The sequence below is a fragment of the Pituophis catenifer genome, unplaced genomic scaffold (assembly GCF_029215685.1).
Source record: "Pituophis catenifer annectens isolate HBS135680 unplaced genomic scaffold, rPitCat1.0.hap2 SCAF_7, whole genome shotgun sequence".
NCBI lineage: Eukaryota > Metazoa > Chordata > Lepidosauria > Squamata > Colubridae > Pituophis > Pituophis catenifer.
The window spans coordinates 76,575,761-76,594,152 of record NW_027256887.1 but is presented as its reverse complement, the minus strand read 5'-3'; the positions used below and the strand labels follow the sequence as shown (position 1 = coordinate 76,594,152).

At 41.3% G+C, this 18,392-nt stretch overlaps 1 protein-coding gene across 1 annotated transcript in view; it reads left to right on the top strand.

Annotated features, from left to right (window-relative positions):
• Nucleotides 1-18,145, top strand: part of CACNA2D4 (calcium voltage-gated channel auxiliary subunit alpha2delta 4) — a 160,228-nt gene extending 142,083 nt beyond the window's left edge. Inside the window, exons 24-29 of the mRNA XM_070947986.1 lie at nt 187-242; nt 2,714-2,734; nt 6,367-6,484; nt 12,953-13,068; nt 15,774-15,856; nt 16,021-18,145. Coding sequence (XP_070804087.1) covers nt 187-242; nt 2,714-2,734; nt 6,367-6,484; nt 12,953-13,068; nt 15,774-15,856; nt 16,021-16,116 — 490 coding nt within the window. The 3' untranslated portion in view covers nt 16,117-18,145. The remainder of the gene's footprint in view (nt 1-186; nt 243-2,713; nt 2,735-6,366; nt 6,485-12,952; nt 13,069-15,773; nt 15,857-16,020) is intronic.
• Nucleotides 18,146-18,392: the final 247 nt, after the last annotated feature.

Below are 18,392 nucleotides of genomic sequence, written 5' to 3'. Positions count from 1 at the left end.
GAATTAAGACGCAATTACCCAGTCAAAAAGTAAGGAAGAAGGATTTTTAAATGCCTGGTTCAGGCAAGAAACAAGTGTAGCTTCAAGGCAAATTTTAAGCGGCAAATCAGAAGTACCTGCCTGTTTTACAACAGCTCTGCCCTTCTGGGCTGACATAAACTACTTCATATTTCTCTTCTTTGACAGATTCCTTTTGGAATTTAACATTTTTAGTTTCTGGCACACGGATAACTTGGCTGATGGTGAGTATGCAGGATTACAGAAAATACACAGCAGCCACAACGTTTGGATGAAAAAGTTATAAGCCGCGGCGGTTTTCACATTTTGTTACCACCGGTTTGCCCCACATGTGCATGCTCACTTCACACGCACACACATCTTCTGGGCATGAGCCCGGCCTTCCATGCATGCGCCCGGTCTCAGAAAGGTGCCTAGCGCCGGGGTGGGTGGGTGGGCCGACCAGCGATCTCCACTTACCAATTCGCCTGAACCAGTATGAACCGGCTGAATGCCACCTCGGGTTATAAGTAATAATGCAATCTAGCACAGCCTGAAAATTGTCACTTGTTGGTGTTAAGGATATTACATTTGGATTCCATTCATCTCATTTTTACCTCAGCATTAATTTGGCAAGGATTAATGGCATTGATTACTGTGGTACCTTAGATACATAGTCTGTAGTAGGCTTTCACAGAAGATAGGTAGAAGACCATTGAAAATTGTCAATGAAACTGTTCATTTATTCCAATTTGCTCAGGTATTTTAGTTGGAATACATGAGGAAGTATCAATAGTGGACACTAGTGGTGAAATCCAATTTTTTTACTACCGGTTCTGTGGGCATGGCTTGGTGGGTGTGGCTTGGTGGGCATGGCAGGGGAGGGATACTGCAAAATCTCCATTCCCACCCCACTCCAGGGGAAGGATACTGCAGTCTCCATTACCACCCCACTCCAGAGGAAGGATACTGCAAAGTCTCCATTCCCACCCCACTCCAGGGGAAGGATACTGCAAAATCCCCATTCCCATCCCACTCCTGGGGGAAGGATATTGCAAAATCTCCATTCCCATCCCACTCTGGGGCCAGCCAGAGATGATATTTGCCGGTTCTCTGAACTTCTCAAAATTTCCGCTACCGGTTCTCCAGAACCTGCTGGATTTCACCCCTGGTGGACACCAAAAAAAACCCTAAATCAGAAGTACACTAACATAAGATCTTTGGCTTATATTAACTGGAAGAAGTTCTCATGGTTCATAAATTATTAAAATTATAAAAATGGTCAACTTTATTTTTTTCTTTTTAAAGAATAAAGTTCTAGTCTTGTTGATTATAGATTATGCATAATGACAAAGCAAATCAGAAAAGTGAAAAAAAGAGAGAGAATAATTTTTTAAAATATATCCTGAATTTCCAAAGTGTTATTAATGTTAAGTACTTTTTTTAAAAAAATCCACAGTAACAATTTTTTTAAAAAAAACCTGTATCACATATTGGGTCATAAATACATACATTTCCCCAAATCTTGACAATCATCACATTAACCATATAAATTGTGCTTAAGATAGTTACATAGAAAGAGAGTGAGACAGATAGGCAGAGAGAATGCACACGTTATTTACATATTTATTTTCCCATAAATAAGTAAATAAATTGATACCAATTCAAAAGCAAAAGTTACAACTTGAAAATAAAACAGTATAATGAGGTCAGTGTTTACGTTAATCTTTCATAATTGGTCATGGCAAGAATGGTGGAACAATCTTCATTTTAATAGTTTTCTAAAATCTAATCGAGGTTTAGATCGGAGGAGGCTGACAATGCTAAAAAATACTGTATAAAATTTCTCCTATTGGTTGTTGTCCAATAAAAAAAAAAGACTCCAATTCCCGGCATGGAGACTCTGATGTAAATCAAGGAGTATGTGGCCCGAACTCATTGGTAGCCTCACATTGCAATGAACAAGGACATACATTCAATTTCGCAGCTACTAAGATTGTTGGTTGAGCAGGTAAAAAGATAGCCAGGGAAATGACTGAAGCTGGGAAACAGGCTCCTTGAACAGGAGTGCTGATTTACCACCAGATCATCAGGTACTTAGGAGCTGAGGACTTGGCAGCACAAGGAAACAACAACCAGTAGAAAAAAGCATACATTCTGGTAGAGAGAAGTTCCCTGAGGATGGGTTCCATCACAAGTCCAAAAGCTCAGAAGACTAAACCTCTGGTCCCAGTGACCGACCCAGTTTGGACCCTGCAAGGTTGAATCTCCAAGAGAATAATTTCCCACAGAATGGGGATTGACAGCATAAAGATCTGTTGTCTAGGAATGACTCAGGGAGAGAAGGCCCTCAACAGAACCTTTCTGAGTGGACACCTTCACTTTTTGCAAAGCAATCCTGGATGTATCCCAGTACCCATGCAGAGCTTAAAAAGTAATGGCACATACTTTGAATTGGGTCCAGAAACCTACTTCAAAGTGCTGGTCATCACTTTTAAAACCTTTATAGCACAGCATTGGGATACCTCATATAGAATAGTTGTGACCTTGTATAGCTTTAACCACCATATCATCATATCATTTCTTTCTCTTTCTTCATTTTCCATCCCCCTCCCCCCTTTTTCATGTTTCTTCACAATAATGTTGTGTCATCATCTTGTGGACATGTCATGATGGACTCATTCTCATCATTTCTTACGCCATGTGAACAATACAGCCAAATCCGTTTTTCATCATGGTAAGTAGTGTTGTCATACAAAGAGTTTTGTCTTCTGAATCAGAAGATTTGCATGCGATTTAACAACGAAGTTCATAATATCACAATTTAGGCGTATTCTAATTAAACCTTTCAAGATGAAACAGGAATATAACTTTCTACTTGACTATCAGGCCACAATTCAATGGAAGTTAAATATATTTTATTTTTATTTTTTCATGTCTTCTTGTCCAGTTTGATAGCAGCATAACCACGCATGACATATATAGATGCAGCTGGAGCAAAATATATAGATTTTCCTACACAACTTCATAATATCAGTGGGTGTTGTATGGAACAGGTTATTACTGTCCATAAAAATCAAAATCAATGGCAGAATTAAAAAAATGAGAAAATAGAAGAGTGAGGGTTCTTTTATATATTACTAAGATGAATCTTCCACTCATTCTTCCAAGTCTTCCATCTTAACATCTATTTTTTTCATTTTTACATTTTTCAGATTGGAAAAAAAAAAAAGAAGAATTTTCTTCATGGCTTGCCCATAGTTATATTCATTCAGTTTTTGCATGTTTTTAAACTACATTCACATGTTACACATAGTCCTCAACTTATAACGCAGTTTCTTAACAACTACTTGAAGTTGCAATGGATCCAAAAAAAGATACGTTCTGGATTCAAAGTTCTGATAACTGTCCTCCCTGGTCGTGTGGTTGCAGTTTGGGCACTCAGCAACTGGTCCACATTTACAGCCGTTTGCAGTGTCCACGATTTACATATTTTGCCAGAAAGCAACATTTACCTCTGGTAAAAAAAATACCCATTGCAGACAATGAGTTTGCTTAACAACCACAGAGTCACTCACGACCATCGCAAAAATGTCAATCATATGATGACCCGCTTCAGGATTTACAACTATAATTCCAGGCTCATTTATGGTTGTAAGTGGAAGACTATCTATATATGAACATATGGCTCTGCTGTCAGATCTTCAGGATAGACCAGATCATTAAACAGAGTAGAACTAAATTTTATTGAGGTAGGTTATAATAGCAGAATCTTCCAAGCCTGATTGTGCTTTTTACCTCCCCTTCCTTTTGTATGTCCCAATGAATTAGAGAGGAGTTGCCTGAGTCTCTTCTGAATATTCACTTGTTTCCCAGGACTTAAAGGATGTTTCAGCCGTCTTTCCTTACATAACAATTCTTGCCTATTTCCAGGGGTGGGATTCAAAAATTTTAGCAACCGGTTATCTGCCCAGTTGCTGGGTGGGTGTGGCCATGGTGGGCGTGGCCTAATCAGCCTCCTGCACCATGGCGGGGGGGGGCGTTTTCGCCCTCCCCAAGTTCCGGAGGCTTTCTTTGAACCTCCAGGAGGGCAAAAATGGCCTCCTATGGGCTCTGGAGGCTGGAAACGGGCCCATTTCTGGACTTCCGGAACTTCAGGGAGGCCCGTTTTTCACCCTCCCAGAGTGGGCCCTGCACTTACCTGGCATCCAAAATGGGCCGTGTGGAGACTCCTGGGAGGGGCAGGGCAAGGTGGGCGGGGCCAGTAAAATTAGCATGGGGTTCGCCCAAACCAGTCCAAACCGGCTGAATCCCACCTCTGCCTATTTCCCTCAAGGTCCTATCCCTAGTAAAATTGATCATTGAATAGATAGCATACTAAAGTAGAATTCTTTATTGGCCAAATATGATTGGGCACACAAGCAATCACGATCATAATCATAAAATACAATCATCATAAATCATAAGATACAAATTCAGTGATAGTCATAGGATACTAAATGAGCAAAAAACCTAAACCATAATAGGATTCTAAATAAAGGCAATCAACACACATCATTTAAACAACAACAACGCTGTAGTTATGCTAACATCCTATTTTTATTTTTACTTTTTAAAAAAACATTTGTACACTATTCAGAGTGGAGCTGGGCAGCCAATTAATCTCAATAAATAATAATATTTACACTATTTTGAGAGGTCATTGCTATACGAAAACACTAGCAGTGTTTTCCTATAGCAGGCTCCTGTGATGCATTAAGCCAGCAATTTTATTTGTATAGATTGCCATATACCCTGTTTCCCCGAAAATAAAACATCCCCTGATAATAAATCCAATTGGGCTTTTGAGCGCATGCACTAAAATAAGCCTCCCCCCGAAAATAAGCCCTTCCCGAAAATATTTAAACTTAGAGCTGGAAATCAGATAAGATGGCAAGAGGAGCCCCGTCTTGCTCCACACACCCCAAAATAATAAGACCTCCCTGAAAATAAGGCCAAGCGCTTATTTCAGGGTTCAAAAAAATATAAGACAGGGTCTTATTTTCGGGGAAACACGGTATTTGCAAATGATAGTCTTGCAATTGCTATTCTTAAACAAACATTGCGCTTCCACTGAGGCTGACCCAGGCCCTGCTGGATCAGTGATTTTTTCCCTCCTGGCAACCAGATTATGTATTATCTGGACTATCTCTTGATCTGATCAACTCACATTCCTCTTCAAGATATCCCACTGACCTCCATTGGTTGACATCCCATGCAACTAAGAGAGTATCAGCTTCTTGGTTAGATTAGTCTGTAATAAAACATTGCATTTGAGTTGAAAGGAATTCCTTTTCAAAGCAAGAATAAAAATGGCTCATCCTTCTCATCCCAGGACAAACATGGGGAGTTTTCATTACAAATGGGCAAGTTAGATTAAATGTTACCTCTTTTTGTCATCCTAGAGTAGAGTAGAGTAGAGTAGAGTAGAGTAGAGTAGAGTAGAGTAGAATAGAATAGAATAGAATAGAATAGAATAGAATAGAATAGAATAGAATAGAATAGAATAGAATAGAATAGAATAGAATAGAATAGAATTTTTATTGATTGGACACACAAGGAATTTGTCTTGGTGCATACGCTCTCAGTGTACATAAAAGAAAAGATACGTTCATCAAGAACCATAAGGTACAACACTTAATGATAGTCATAGGGTAGAAGTAGATGTTTTTGTTCTGTTAAGTTTATTACCGAAATTACTTTTAGTAAGAATATGGACAATGACTTGGCATTATAGCTTTATTCCTTTCTCTGTATTTTGGCTATTTAAATTAAAAGTTCCCACTGTCATGCTGGTCCCAGGGAATCTACAGCCGAGAATAAGCTTAATGAGTCGCTTGGCATTTCTCTCTTGCAATCTCCATTGTATTAGATAGATTTGTCTAAACCATATTCATTTCATTTATTTCAGCAAGATGTATGCCAAAGACTGGCCGGATGCATTGAGCCTCACATGATTTATTGCACCAATTTGTTTAAATCTATTTGATTCATTTTTTTTTTAGAGAGATGCAATTGTCCCTTTAAGCCAAGAACAGACATTTGTGGAGAATTATAAAGGTCTTTTCCTGCCCTTCTTCTCCTCCCTTTTAAAATTTCTAACTGGCCCATAAAAGTCCCCTTTTCTGAAAATTTTAGCACAGGATTTAACTGTACCTATATCTTAGAGTGAAGGGAGATTTAGCATCATAAATTCAAGACATCCTCAATCATTGGCTCAGCAGCAGCATCCAGTGGCCATGGGTGTCCTTGCATTTTGTTTCTCCACATTTTTCACCTCTCCTTGTGCCTGATTTTCTCCCTCTGACTCTTCTATTTTTCCCATTCTAGCTCACAGACATAAGAAACACGATATGCTGCAACCCTGTGACACTGAATATCCCGTGTTTGTGTACGAGCCTGCTATCAAAGAGGCCAATGGACTAATTGAGTGTGGAGCCTGTCAGAAGTAAGAGAATGGTCTTTATCTGTGCTTCTCAAGGGCAACCAAGAATTTTGCCCCTTTTCCTCCCATCCATACATGTTGCTTGTTATTGCCAGCACTAAAAGCAGGGCTGAAATGCTACCACTTCATACTGGTTCAGCCGAACCGGTAGCGATGGTGGCAGGTGGTTCGGAAAACCAGTAGCGACGGCAGCACAAGTCTCCGCCCAGTCGTCATTACTTCCTGGTTTTAATCAGGAAGTAACCTGTTTTTTACCCTCTGCACATGCGCAGAAGTTTGCACATGCGCAAAGGGTCTGTGCGCGCACGTGATGCGTGCATGCACTTTTGAACTGGTAGGGAAGGTAAGCAGATTTCACCCCTGACTTAAAGAGCAAAATAATAAATCCTGGTTAAGATCCTGACTGTTGCCTTCTACATGCACCTGGCACTTAAGTTCAGCTACAGAAGTCATCACCCTGTCCTACTGTCATTAGATGGGTAGTACCTGGAGACAGGTATTCTTTCTAGTTCCTAACATTCTGTGTAGTAGAAGGAAGAGGGAGTGACCTTGAAGGACAGGAGGAAGAGCCTCTACCAACATTTGAACATTCTCCCTCCAGAAATCAGGATGACCCCCAACCCTGCTGACTTTTCATAAGTCCTTAAAGACCAAGCTTTGTGCCTGGAAGTAGAGCCCCAAGTTTGTTCAGGGACCCATTTAGTGGATAATTTAATCATTATGATGGGCACTTTATTCTTGGCTATTACATATTTGTATATATTAATTTAATTGTTTTTATATTTTAAATTTTGTTTGCTGTCCAGAGTAAGATAGGTAGCTCTACAAATGGAGATTAGACAGATGATGATGATGATGATGATGATGATGATGATGATGATGATGATGATGATGATAGGGGGAGAGAGAGAGAAATAGAGAGAGATAATGGATGGATGGATGGATGGATGGATGGATGGATGGATAGATGGAATGGACGGACAGACAGACAGACAGACAGACACCCAATAAAAGGAGCTTGAGTCTGGGCCAAGAAAGTAACTTGAGAAAATGTCTCAGAGAAGCCCTTTCCTAGTTCACCTAAAGGGAGGGAGGAAGCATATTCAGGCTTGCAAACTATCTTCAGTTGTTATTATATCTGTTCCAATAAAAGTGGTTCTGGCATTCATGGAATTGATTTCATATGGTTTCATAGTTTGGTCTACTTTGTAGGGCTGACACATTGGAACTCTTTCTTTTTAGAATCAGATGGAACATTTTTCAGGTCTTTTAATTCTGTGGGGATTGTTACAGATAAAGATCTCAGTAAGTCTGTTCGTGTACAACAAGCACGATGATTTCAATTCTCATAAGAAAACCTCTAACCCAGTGTTTCTCAACCTTGGCAACTTGAAGATGAATGGACTTCAATTCCCAGAATTCCCCAGCCAGCTATGCTGGCTGGGGAATTCTGGGAGTTGAAGTCCACTCATCTTCAAGTTGCTAAGGTTGAGAAACACTGCGTCTAACCCATCTGGCAATCATTGTATTTTGTGAGATTGCTTATTCTCATGGTGGAATGCATAGCACTCAACACCACTGTAGGATGAGCGACACAAAAGTAAACAATACTGGTTAAACATACATATTTTTCATCTTGTCCACTACCTTAACGATAAACTAAATTTGTATACTTAGAAAATGAAGAAAAGCAATTCTTCAAAAATAAACATGGTTATTTGCCATCTTCTTGGAACGCTCCATGCTTTCCTGTAACGCCTGCCACATTCCCACTTAAATTTGTTTAAAAAAAACATGTTTATAATCTGAAAATATTTGAAAGTGAGTAGCTAATTACTTAGATGGTGCTGATATGAAAGCTTGGAAGGCCATTAGAGCTACCAAAAAGTAGAACTACTGGCTGAAGATGCAAGTTGCTTGGAAATAGTTGAAAAGCATATACCGTATTTTTCGGAGTAAAAGACACACCTTTTCCCCCCAAAAGAGAGGGTGAAAATCTGGGTGCATCTTATACTCCGAATGTAGGCCCACCCAGCTTCTCAAACGGAGGTTTCAGAGGCTGAAAAAAGCATCAGAAAGGAAGCTTCAGAAAAGAAGCCCCCAAACAGAGCTTCAGAGGCTTTTTTTCTGAAGCTGCTTTGGAGGCTTTCAGAGGCAGGAAAAAAAGTTTCAGAGGCAGAAAAAAAAGCAAAAAAAAAGCAAGGCACAAAACTCACAACCAAGGAACCTGTTGCTAAAATTCACCTCTGGGAACAGCTGATTGTGGGTATTCCGGGAAGCCCATCCACCTGCCAATCAGCTTTTTTCTTATTTTCTTCCCCAAAAACTAAGGTGCATCTTATACTCCGAAAAATATGGTATTTGGAGAACTTCCACAAGTTTGTTGAAGGTGCTTTGAACTAAGAGAAAAGTAAAGAGTAACATATTAGGGACAAAAACATGTGAGCTATGATGAGTGAAGGTCAGGGGTGGGTTCTAAATTTTTTTACTACCGGTTCTGTGGGTGTGGCTTATTTTGTGGGTGTGGCTTGACGGTTATGTGACAATTCTTTAGGATTTAGCAGAGGTACTGGTCTACCAGGCTTTTAACTGCTTGCAGAGCTGTACTTGTCTACTCATTTGTTTTTGGAGGCCCTGGTCTACTCATTCATTTTAGAAGGCACTGGTCTACCACCACACTGCCTTTTAACACTGATCAGCTGTAGGGCGACCCTTTGTAGCCCCACGGCAAGAGTTTAAACAGTTTTTTTTCCTTCTAGCCGATCAGCTGGGACTCGGGAGGCAGCAATAGATTGGGGGTGGGGCCAAATAAAAGGTAAGAATAACGCGGCGGAGAGCGGGAGGGCCCAGCTCCCAAACAAAGAGAACCAGTTTGGTGACATCATATCGTCACCGCTACCAGCTCGGCCAAACTGGACCGAACCGGGAGGAACCCACCACTAGTGAAGGTGATAGAGAAGATCCCTGGTAATTTATGAATATTTATTTTAGAAAAAAGCAAAAGCCCAAACCCAGTATGGTGCAGCTGCCCAATACAGACACACAAACACAGATGCCTATTGGAAGGAGCTACCTAATATTAGTAATCCTCGATTTACAACCACAATGGAGACTGACTGTAAAGTGGATCGCCCATGTGACCAATCCAATTTTACAACCTTTTCTGAAGCGGTTGTTAAGGAACCGTGGTTTTTAAGCAAACACCATAGTCATTAAGCAAACCCATTGTTTGCTATGAGCCAATTCTGCTAAAACCTGGAAGCCATCAAAACTTTGGAATCATTTTGGGGGAGTCCATTGGACTTTTGAACTGTCACTAAGCAACAGGTTGTAAATCAAGGACTACCTGTAGTTGCAGTGACTGCCTCGGTATGGAGTCTTTTTTGACTGGCGTGTTTAATGAGCATCTTGACGGCCATCGATGAGGCTTGCTGTAACTGCTCCCTGTATTCGGACTGGCGTTCTGTCAAAGCACCTACACGATCCTTGCAGTTCCATAGTCTAAATGGTGGCATTGATGTATGGAAGGAAATGGCTGAAACAAGGTAGCCCTGAGTTGATTGCATTGTCACTGCTGCTAGAAAACTAGTATATAGATATGTTAAGTTTATATTTAACACAAAAATAGTTTGTCACAAAAGCAACTGCCTGCGAAGCAGCGGTGAAATCCATTCACCTTTGCTACTGGTTTGGGAACGGCATGCGCAGAGGGTCAAAAACAGGACGTAATGATGTATCGGCAGATGGGTGGAGCCTCCTGACGCCGGTGCTACCAGTTTGCGCAAACTGGATCGATCTGGCCAGATTTCACTGCTGCTGCGAAGGCTCCTAGATTGGGCTGAAAGCTGAAAGCGGAAGCAGGATGCTCCGTCCCATATATGGGTAGACCAGGTTGCCCTGATAGAAAAAACAGTGTTTTTTATACTTATACTGGTAGATGTTAGTTTTAGAAAAAGCAATTAATTCACACCAAGTTACCAGCTCAATACTCCTTTGCAGGATGGTCTTCAGAAAAACCTGTGCATATGAAAACTTACATGAAACTTCCACCAATATACTGATCCAAGGTCAAAATCTGTGGTGGCATTTAATATTAAACTAAAAGCAGGGGTGAAATCCAGCTGGTTCTAACATGTTCTGGAGAACCGGTAGTGGAAATTTTGAGTAGTTTGGAGAACCAACAAATACTACCTCTGGCTGGCCCCAGAATGGGGTGGGAATGGAGATTTTGCAATATCCTTCCACCAGGAGGGGAGGGAATGAAGATTTTGCAGTATCCTTCCCCTGGAGTGTGGTGGGAATGGTGATTTTGCAATATCCTTCCCCTGCCATGCCCACCAAGCCACACCCACAGAACCCGTAGGGGAAAAAATTGGATTTCACCTCTGACTAAAAGTATCCCTTTCTCTAGATTTTATCACAATTAAATTGTACCTATACATTTCCGGTAGAGGGCAGCAGAGCATTATGGCTCCCATGAGGTGACTTACAAATACCTCTTAATTTTGTCTATCAAGTTCTGTGCCACATTACTGTTATATGAGAAAGTAATTGATAGAAAACAAATAAAGATAAGTCAGTGTAATAAAGCATTTAGGTTCCTTGGGTGACTATACATACCAGATTGGTCACCAGTCATCCTAATAAACTCTTTACAATTGCTCAACCTCCAACTTCACTCAAAATAACTTATTATACATTAGCTGGACCTAGGAAACTATGTGATTGAGCATGATAAATTGACACTTAAAGTCTAAAACTTAATGTAGAATGTGTAACTCCGTAGCATCAGAGCATCTTAATATAAGGCAACTGGCAGTTGGAACAGAGGGGGAGAGGGAGTAGAATGTCCCAGCCCACAGGCTGGATGAGTCATGCGCTGGCCAGGCCCACACCCAGTTTAGTGAAGGGATAGCATCAGAGCGTGTTAATATAAGGCAACTGGCAGTTGGGACAGAGTTCCTTTCAGGTGGGGAGGGGGAGTAGAACATCCTTAGCATCAGAGTGTGTGAATACAATACTGTATATGAAATACTAATGATCTGATGGACATTTCGAAAAATCCTTTCTTAGCAAGCACCTAGAAGCCAAGAGGAACATACATGCCAAACTTCAAGTTTGTAGGCTTTATCATTCTGGAGATTTCGTGATGAGTGAGTGGTATTTGGCTTTTATATAGAGAGAGTCTTCTCCAAAGACTATAAAAAGAGCTTTGGGATCGAACTTTTCATCCCCTTCTCTTCACTTTCCTTACTTTGAAACACAATAGGGGTCCAAGGTATTTTTATAGATGAGTGGAAGCAGGTGAATTCAACTTGATAATTGACTAAGTTAGGCAGCCAGCCAGCTAATGTATCTAAAAAATGAAATGAAGCTACACCATCACTGACTTCCTAGTATAAGGTAATGTTGGGGAGGAAGTTCCTGTTCCCATGATCCACAATATGTTGTGGGAAATCAAAAGTGGGGCCAATTTATCTAATAAGGGGCTGTCAAAATCTACAAGAATTTTGGGAATAGCAACAAGACCTGAGTCCCACCCCCAGCATTATGTATTTTGGAGGGACATCCATGCATGTTCGAAGGGGGCTGGGCTTGGATTGCAATGGCAGTCCACCATTTGCCAATTATGACACTGCCCTTTTTCAACTAATTCTGAGATAATTGGATCTAGTACAAACGAAGTTTCTCTTCTTTGGGCTGGAAGGATCTAGCCCAGGGGTGCTTAAATCTGGCCCGCGGGGCCACCCTAGAAACAGCAAAGGACCGCCCCGTGGTGCCTCTGACAGCAAAAATGGAGCTCGGGAGGGCCACGTGCAGCCCTCCCAGTCTCCATTTTCAGCTGTGACGGCCTCCTGCCGCCCTCTGCCAGTGAAAACGGAGCTCGGGGGGGCGCATTGCGCCCCCCGAGCTCCGTTTTCACTGGCAGAGGGCGGCAGGAGGCCGTCACAGCTGAAAATGGAGCTCTGGCGCCCGTTTTTGCTGGCAGAGCACTTGGGTCACCACAGACGCCCCCAACACAAGTGATGTCAAGCTGGCCACGCCCACTCTGGCCACGCCCACCCCGGCCCCCAAAGTCAAACACAACCCTGATGCAGCCCTCAATGAAATCGAATTTGACACCCCCTGATCTATCCAAGGGTATCTTGGCAACTTTTAAGATTTGTGGATTGCAACTTCCAAAATTGAATTGATGAAGACGTATTTGTTTAACCTTATGGAGGGCGAAGAGTTATTCAATTTATTTATACTCGTGACAAAGGTTGGATATCGCTTCCTTAGAAATTTATTTCTTTTTAATTGCATTCTCCTTTTTTTCTCTTTTCTTACACTTTCTGTTCTTTCTTCCCTTTCTCAAAGTTTACTTTGTAATAGTTTTTACCGCTGCAGTTAAAATTCTTAATACAAATAACATTTGGAAAAAAATATAACGTCGTCTCTCGGGGATGGGTGTCCTTCTCAATCTTGCAGGATGTTTTTGGCGCAGCAAGTTATGAACAGCAACCTTCTGCTCTTGGTAACCGATGCCACCTGTGATTGCAGCAGCATCTTCCGATCTTTTGCATTGCAAGCTAAAGAAGTCAAATATATCTTTTCCCTGGCAATTCCCTGTACTGGACTGGAACTCTTTGGCAGTTCATTAGCACAAATGCAGTACGGATCTAGCGTTTTCCTTCATAACTTTAGAAGGGATTAATAGAAATGCTTCTGTTTAAATGCGGAGTGAAAACGGTACTGTTAAAAAGTGAAGTTGAAACAACCCTATATTCATCCTCTTTTAACGACCCCATGTGGAGTCTCGGCAACTGAATGGAGCTGAGTGTTTTTACTGGCCGGATGCCTTTCCTGTTGCCAACGAGGAGTTTCTTTCAGCAGATATATTCCCAGTGTATCCAGAGAGAGAAATATCTGCCTCTACCTAGGATCAGACTCACAGCCTCCTGATTGTGAGGCGAGAGCTCCTCTTCTAGGCCATCACACCACTTTGAAACAGTACTATATTGCTAGTTGCTATGTATAGTAATTTATTATTGCTTGTTACACTTTAGGAAAAGTAAAATGTGTGTGCTTTTCTAGATTCCATAAATCTTTATTTACGAAGATAAGTGGGGAAAATCTTGCTGTTTTCCAAATTCTCTTTACAAATTTAATTTTAAAGGTCTGTGGAATCAGTGGGGATATAGAAGGACAGGTAGTTCTATTAGAAACTACAACAATAAAAGCAAGATGCTTTTGATTTTATCTCTAGTGCTATGTAGAAACTACTTTATCAATTCTGTTGGCACTGCAGTTTTACTCAAGAGTTTACTCTAAATCAGGATTTATTCAGTTACCGGTAACCTACATTTCTAGATCCACATGAGTTACTATAGTCTGACTACTTTGTTGGATTGGCACAGTATGTTAAGCCAATGTTCTCAACTTTTGGATCAGAAATCCATAGTGATCTGCAACAGGGCTATAGATGGCCTGGTACAACTGCCAAAATAAAAACATCCCCACTCTTACCTAGAAATTGCAGGGAACTTAGCAGAACCAGTGGCTAAAACACAGTGGCTCAGTGGCTAAGACATTGAGCTTGTCGATCGAAAAGTCGGCAGTTCAGCGGTTCGAATCCCTAGTACCGCATAATGGAGTGAACTCCTGTTACTTGTCCAGCTTCCGCCAGCCTAGCAGTTGGAAAGCACGTAAAAGCACGTATTGCTGAGCACATTGTAAGCCGCCCTGAGTCTTCGGAGAAGGGCGGCATATAAATCAAATTTAAAAAAAAAAAAAATGCAAGTAAAAAAATAGGGACCACCTTTGGTGGGAAAGTAACAGCGTTCCGTGCGCCTTTGGCGTTTAGTCATGCCAGTCACATGACCACGGAGACGTCTTCGGACAGCGCTGGCTCTTTGGCTTTGAAACGGAGATGAGCACCGCCCCCTAGAGTCAGGAACGGCTAGTACATATGTGCGAGGGGAACCTTTACCTAGAAGAACCAGCATGCTAAGGATTAAAAAAAAAGACTCCCTTGATTTAAATTTAGCTCCTGTCAGCTACTTCATGCACACATCCATGAAGTTTTCTTGATGATCGTATTCGTCATGGCTTATTCTAGGATTCTCCAGTAGCCTCCTATGTCAACCTTGTTTAGCTTCCAAGCCTTAGTTTCCAAGTTCAGCTCCCGCCTGCTGAGACTAACTCTTTATAATAACTTGGAAATGTTTGCCCTGAACCAGTGTGTGGGTGAGAAAAGATAAAACATGCAGAAAATGTATCTAATGAAACATTACATCTGGTCTTTAGCTGATAAGCTTTAGTTCAGCACAAAGAGGAAAACAACTTGCAGGCTGTGTCCCAAGACTAGGTGAAAGCTATTGCTTTCAACAGATTCAGCCTACTGCCCATCTAGGAAGGTTCCCAGGGGTGGGCTTCAAAAATTTTAGCAAGGGGTTCTCTGTCCGGTTGCTGGGTGGGTGTGGCCATGGTGGGTGTGGCCTAGTTGGCCTCCTGCACCACAGCGGGGGGGACTCTGGAGGCTTCCTCCAGGAGGGCGAAAATGACCTCCCCAGGCTCCGGAGGCCCTCTGGAGACCAGGAACGGGGCCATTTCCGGCCTCCAGAGGGCCTCCAGAGCCTGGGAGGCTTGCCTTACCAAACTTCTGTAAGGCCCCATTTTTCGCCTCCCCAAGCCTTCACGTGCGCCCTGCACTTACCTGCATCCAAAATGGGCTGCATGGGGACTCCTGGGAAGGGCAGGGTGGGAGGGATCAGCCAGGAGTGGGATTTGGGGGTTTTCCGAACTGCACAGAATCTTAGCTAGAGGTTCTCCCGAACCCCTGCGAACTCCCAGCAACTGACCCATGTGCCACCACACCAAGTGGCCACAATCCAGCTAAAAGTCATATAAAGTGCGCCAGATTGGTTATGGTGAAATCCTGTCCATTTCAATATGATTTGGGGATATTTTTGTTAAAACATGGTCACTAATTCCAGCTCATCTCAACCGGGACTACTAACAGGGGTGGCAGAAAAATATTTAGGAAGCCTTCTTCCTGTGACAAGACTTTGTGGGTGGGCTTGTCCCGTTGCTGCAATATTATCCATGTGGGCTGAAGCTTCCTGCTTAGCTTGTGCATCAGGAAATGCTATGTATGTGATGGAAATACATTTCTGTAGGCTAGTTGGTATTTTTAGTTGCAAATTTAAATTATTGGCCAGCGCAGCATCCGCTGACTCTAGATATTTTAAGTAAGATGTCCCTATTTCTCCACTTCTAAACACTGCTATTAGCCTTAACAGCTGCGTACATAACAGTTCGGTGAAATGCGACAGGATGCGCTCTCAGAAACTAAGACGCCGACCGGACAGCTGCCATGCATTCCATCCAGAGGTAAGATCTGTCAGCTTTCAGTTACAGAATAATTTGCAGAAATTATAGAATTATATGTATGACAATACCCTTGTCACCCATAAAATCTGCTTTATTTCCCATGGAGCCAATCCTACCCTACTACTAGGGTTGCTGACCACCTGCTGGCCTTCTCTTTTTTTCAGGAAAATGCCCAAGAATGTGGAGGAGCTGCAGCAATTTCAGCCTCCTCAACTTTGCTCCTGTTTCTGTTGGCAACAACAGCTCTTCTACTGCGGTGACGAAGTGCACTGCAGTCCTTACATTGAACCTGGACTGCTATTTTCACCTGGACCCCAAACTCATCACTCCTGAAGGATTTCCTAGGACTTTCTCACTTGTATTTACAAATGAGACAGGAGGAGGATAATAACTATCAGACAAAGCTAACCACTGACTCTTTCCGTCTCTACACTAGAGAGATGTTCATATAAGGGTAGTTGATGGGGGAATTATATTTTGGGGGAAATAAGGGTAGTTGATGGGGGAATTATAATTATATAATTATATTTTGTCCTAGCGTATACCGATAGACTGTAATGAATTAGCTTTCTCGACCTGGAGAAAGGTGCAAACTACTGGATTTAAGCCTCTAATACAGATAATCCTCAAGTTACAGCCACAATGGAGCTCGCCCATCATGGTCGTAACTCATGACATACATAAAGCAGGTTGATCAAATAACCAGCCTGATATAAAGACCTTTTCTGCAGCAGTCTAACACCATAGTTGTTATGTGAATCAGGGGTTCACTATGGGCTGGTTTTGCAGAAAATTGGAATGCCCATTTTCAGCAAAAACATTGTAATACACAAATGAGCCCAAAATTTATGTTGCTAAGTGAGAAATTTGTTAAGTGAATTTTGCCTCATTTTATGACTTTTTTCAGCATATTTATTAAGTTAATCTGGTTTTCCCATTGACTTTGCTTGTCAAAAGGTCAGAAGTAACAGTCATAAATGTGTCAGTTGCCAACCATCAGAATGTAAATCTTATGACCATGGAAATGCCGCAATGGTCATGTGAAAAATGGTCATAAGTCACTTTTTTCAGTGCTGTTGTAACTTCAAACAATCACTATGTTGTTAGGTCGAGGACTATCTGTACGTAATCCACTTGACTGCGTGACTCTGCAATTGGCCATAAATGTAAGCCAGTTGTTGGGCACCCAAAGTGAGACCTTGTGTGACTATGCGGGGGAGAAGTCATTGAAACTTCGAATCTGGGTTGTAAGTGCTCCCCAAAGTAGATCTGTCGGAATTTCAGTTGCTAAGTGACCAATCATAAACTGAGGACTACCTTTTGCTTGGCTAAATAATTTTAAAGATTTGGACAAAACTGGTGAGGAGTATCGGAGAGAATTGATTGTGTCTCCAAAATTGAACTTTGGCATGGGGTAGGTCAGTGATGTTCTCTGGATTTTTTTTTAACTATTACATTTTTCAGCCAGAGTTATGGCTCTTACATTTTGTTTCTAAAGGCTTGAACATCTTATAGAATTACAATTTCCTGTGTAAATGACAGAAATAGTTTTAATAAGGATCAGACTGAACTTACAAATTAAGGCACACTCAATTTGGCAATGACTATGTTTTCAAAAACGATTTTGGAAAAAAAACTGCGGACTTTAAGGCTGCTGCCGAATTTTAATGAGACAATAGATCATATTGTTGCTTCCAGCCAGCCCCTTTATGCCAAAGATTTATTTTTCCTTTCAGACAAAAACTTCCTCGTTGGTAAGACTGCATAATAAATTTTTTAAAGTTATTAAGGGCATGATGCACATCTAAGAGGATGCACCCATGAGATGTAGAAATTCTCTCTACTTTTGGAAGTTGCTTTGCTTTGTGAAAGAAATTATGGGCAATTTTTTTTCATGCTTGCTTGAAAGTTTATAGATTTTACCCTTAGGAATTTAAGTACCAGGTTGGTACACAGCAAAAAAAAAATAAATGATATTCTTACTGTATAAGGCTCAAAACAAGTTAGATGAACTCAACATGAGTGATCAGAAGTAAATCATCATCCTACAAAGCACCATCAGAAGGACTAGTAGTTCATAAAGTTGGAAGCTATTTACACTATCAAATCCAACCTCCTCCTCAGTCCTAGAATCCAATTTTATTGATTAATAAGTTCCCCAAAAGAAATTTGTGACAAGAGTGTTTTGTTTTGCTTCCATGCACATCCTGTTCCCCATATAGTATTTGTACCATATGTTGCATAGTCATGTTGACAAGCACAAAGGATTATTTTTGAGTTAATGCTGAAGCAACCATAAATTAAACTATTTACTAATGAGCATTACTTCACTTACACATGGATTTGTCAATTCATTTCAGGAAATGGTTACACAAACCCAACCTTTGCGTGTGACTGGGAGGTGATTGGGTCCAAATCAGTCACTCTGGGTTAGTGAGTTGGATGATATATACATTAAATAAATGAAAGTATTTAGTGTTTCCTTGCTTTCTCACTCAAAGATGTAATAAAACATTTTCAAAACTTAACAGCAGGC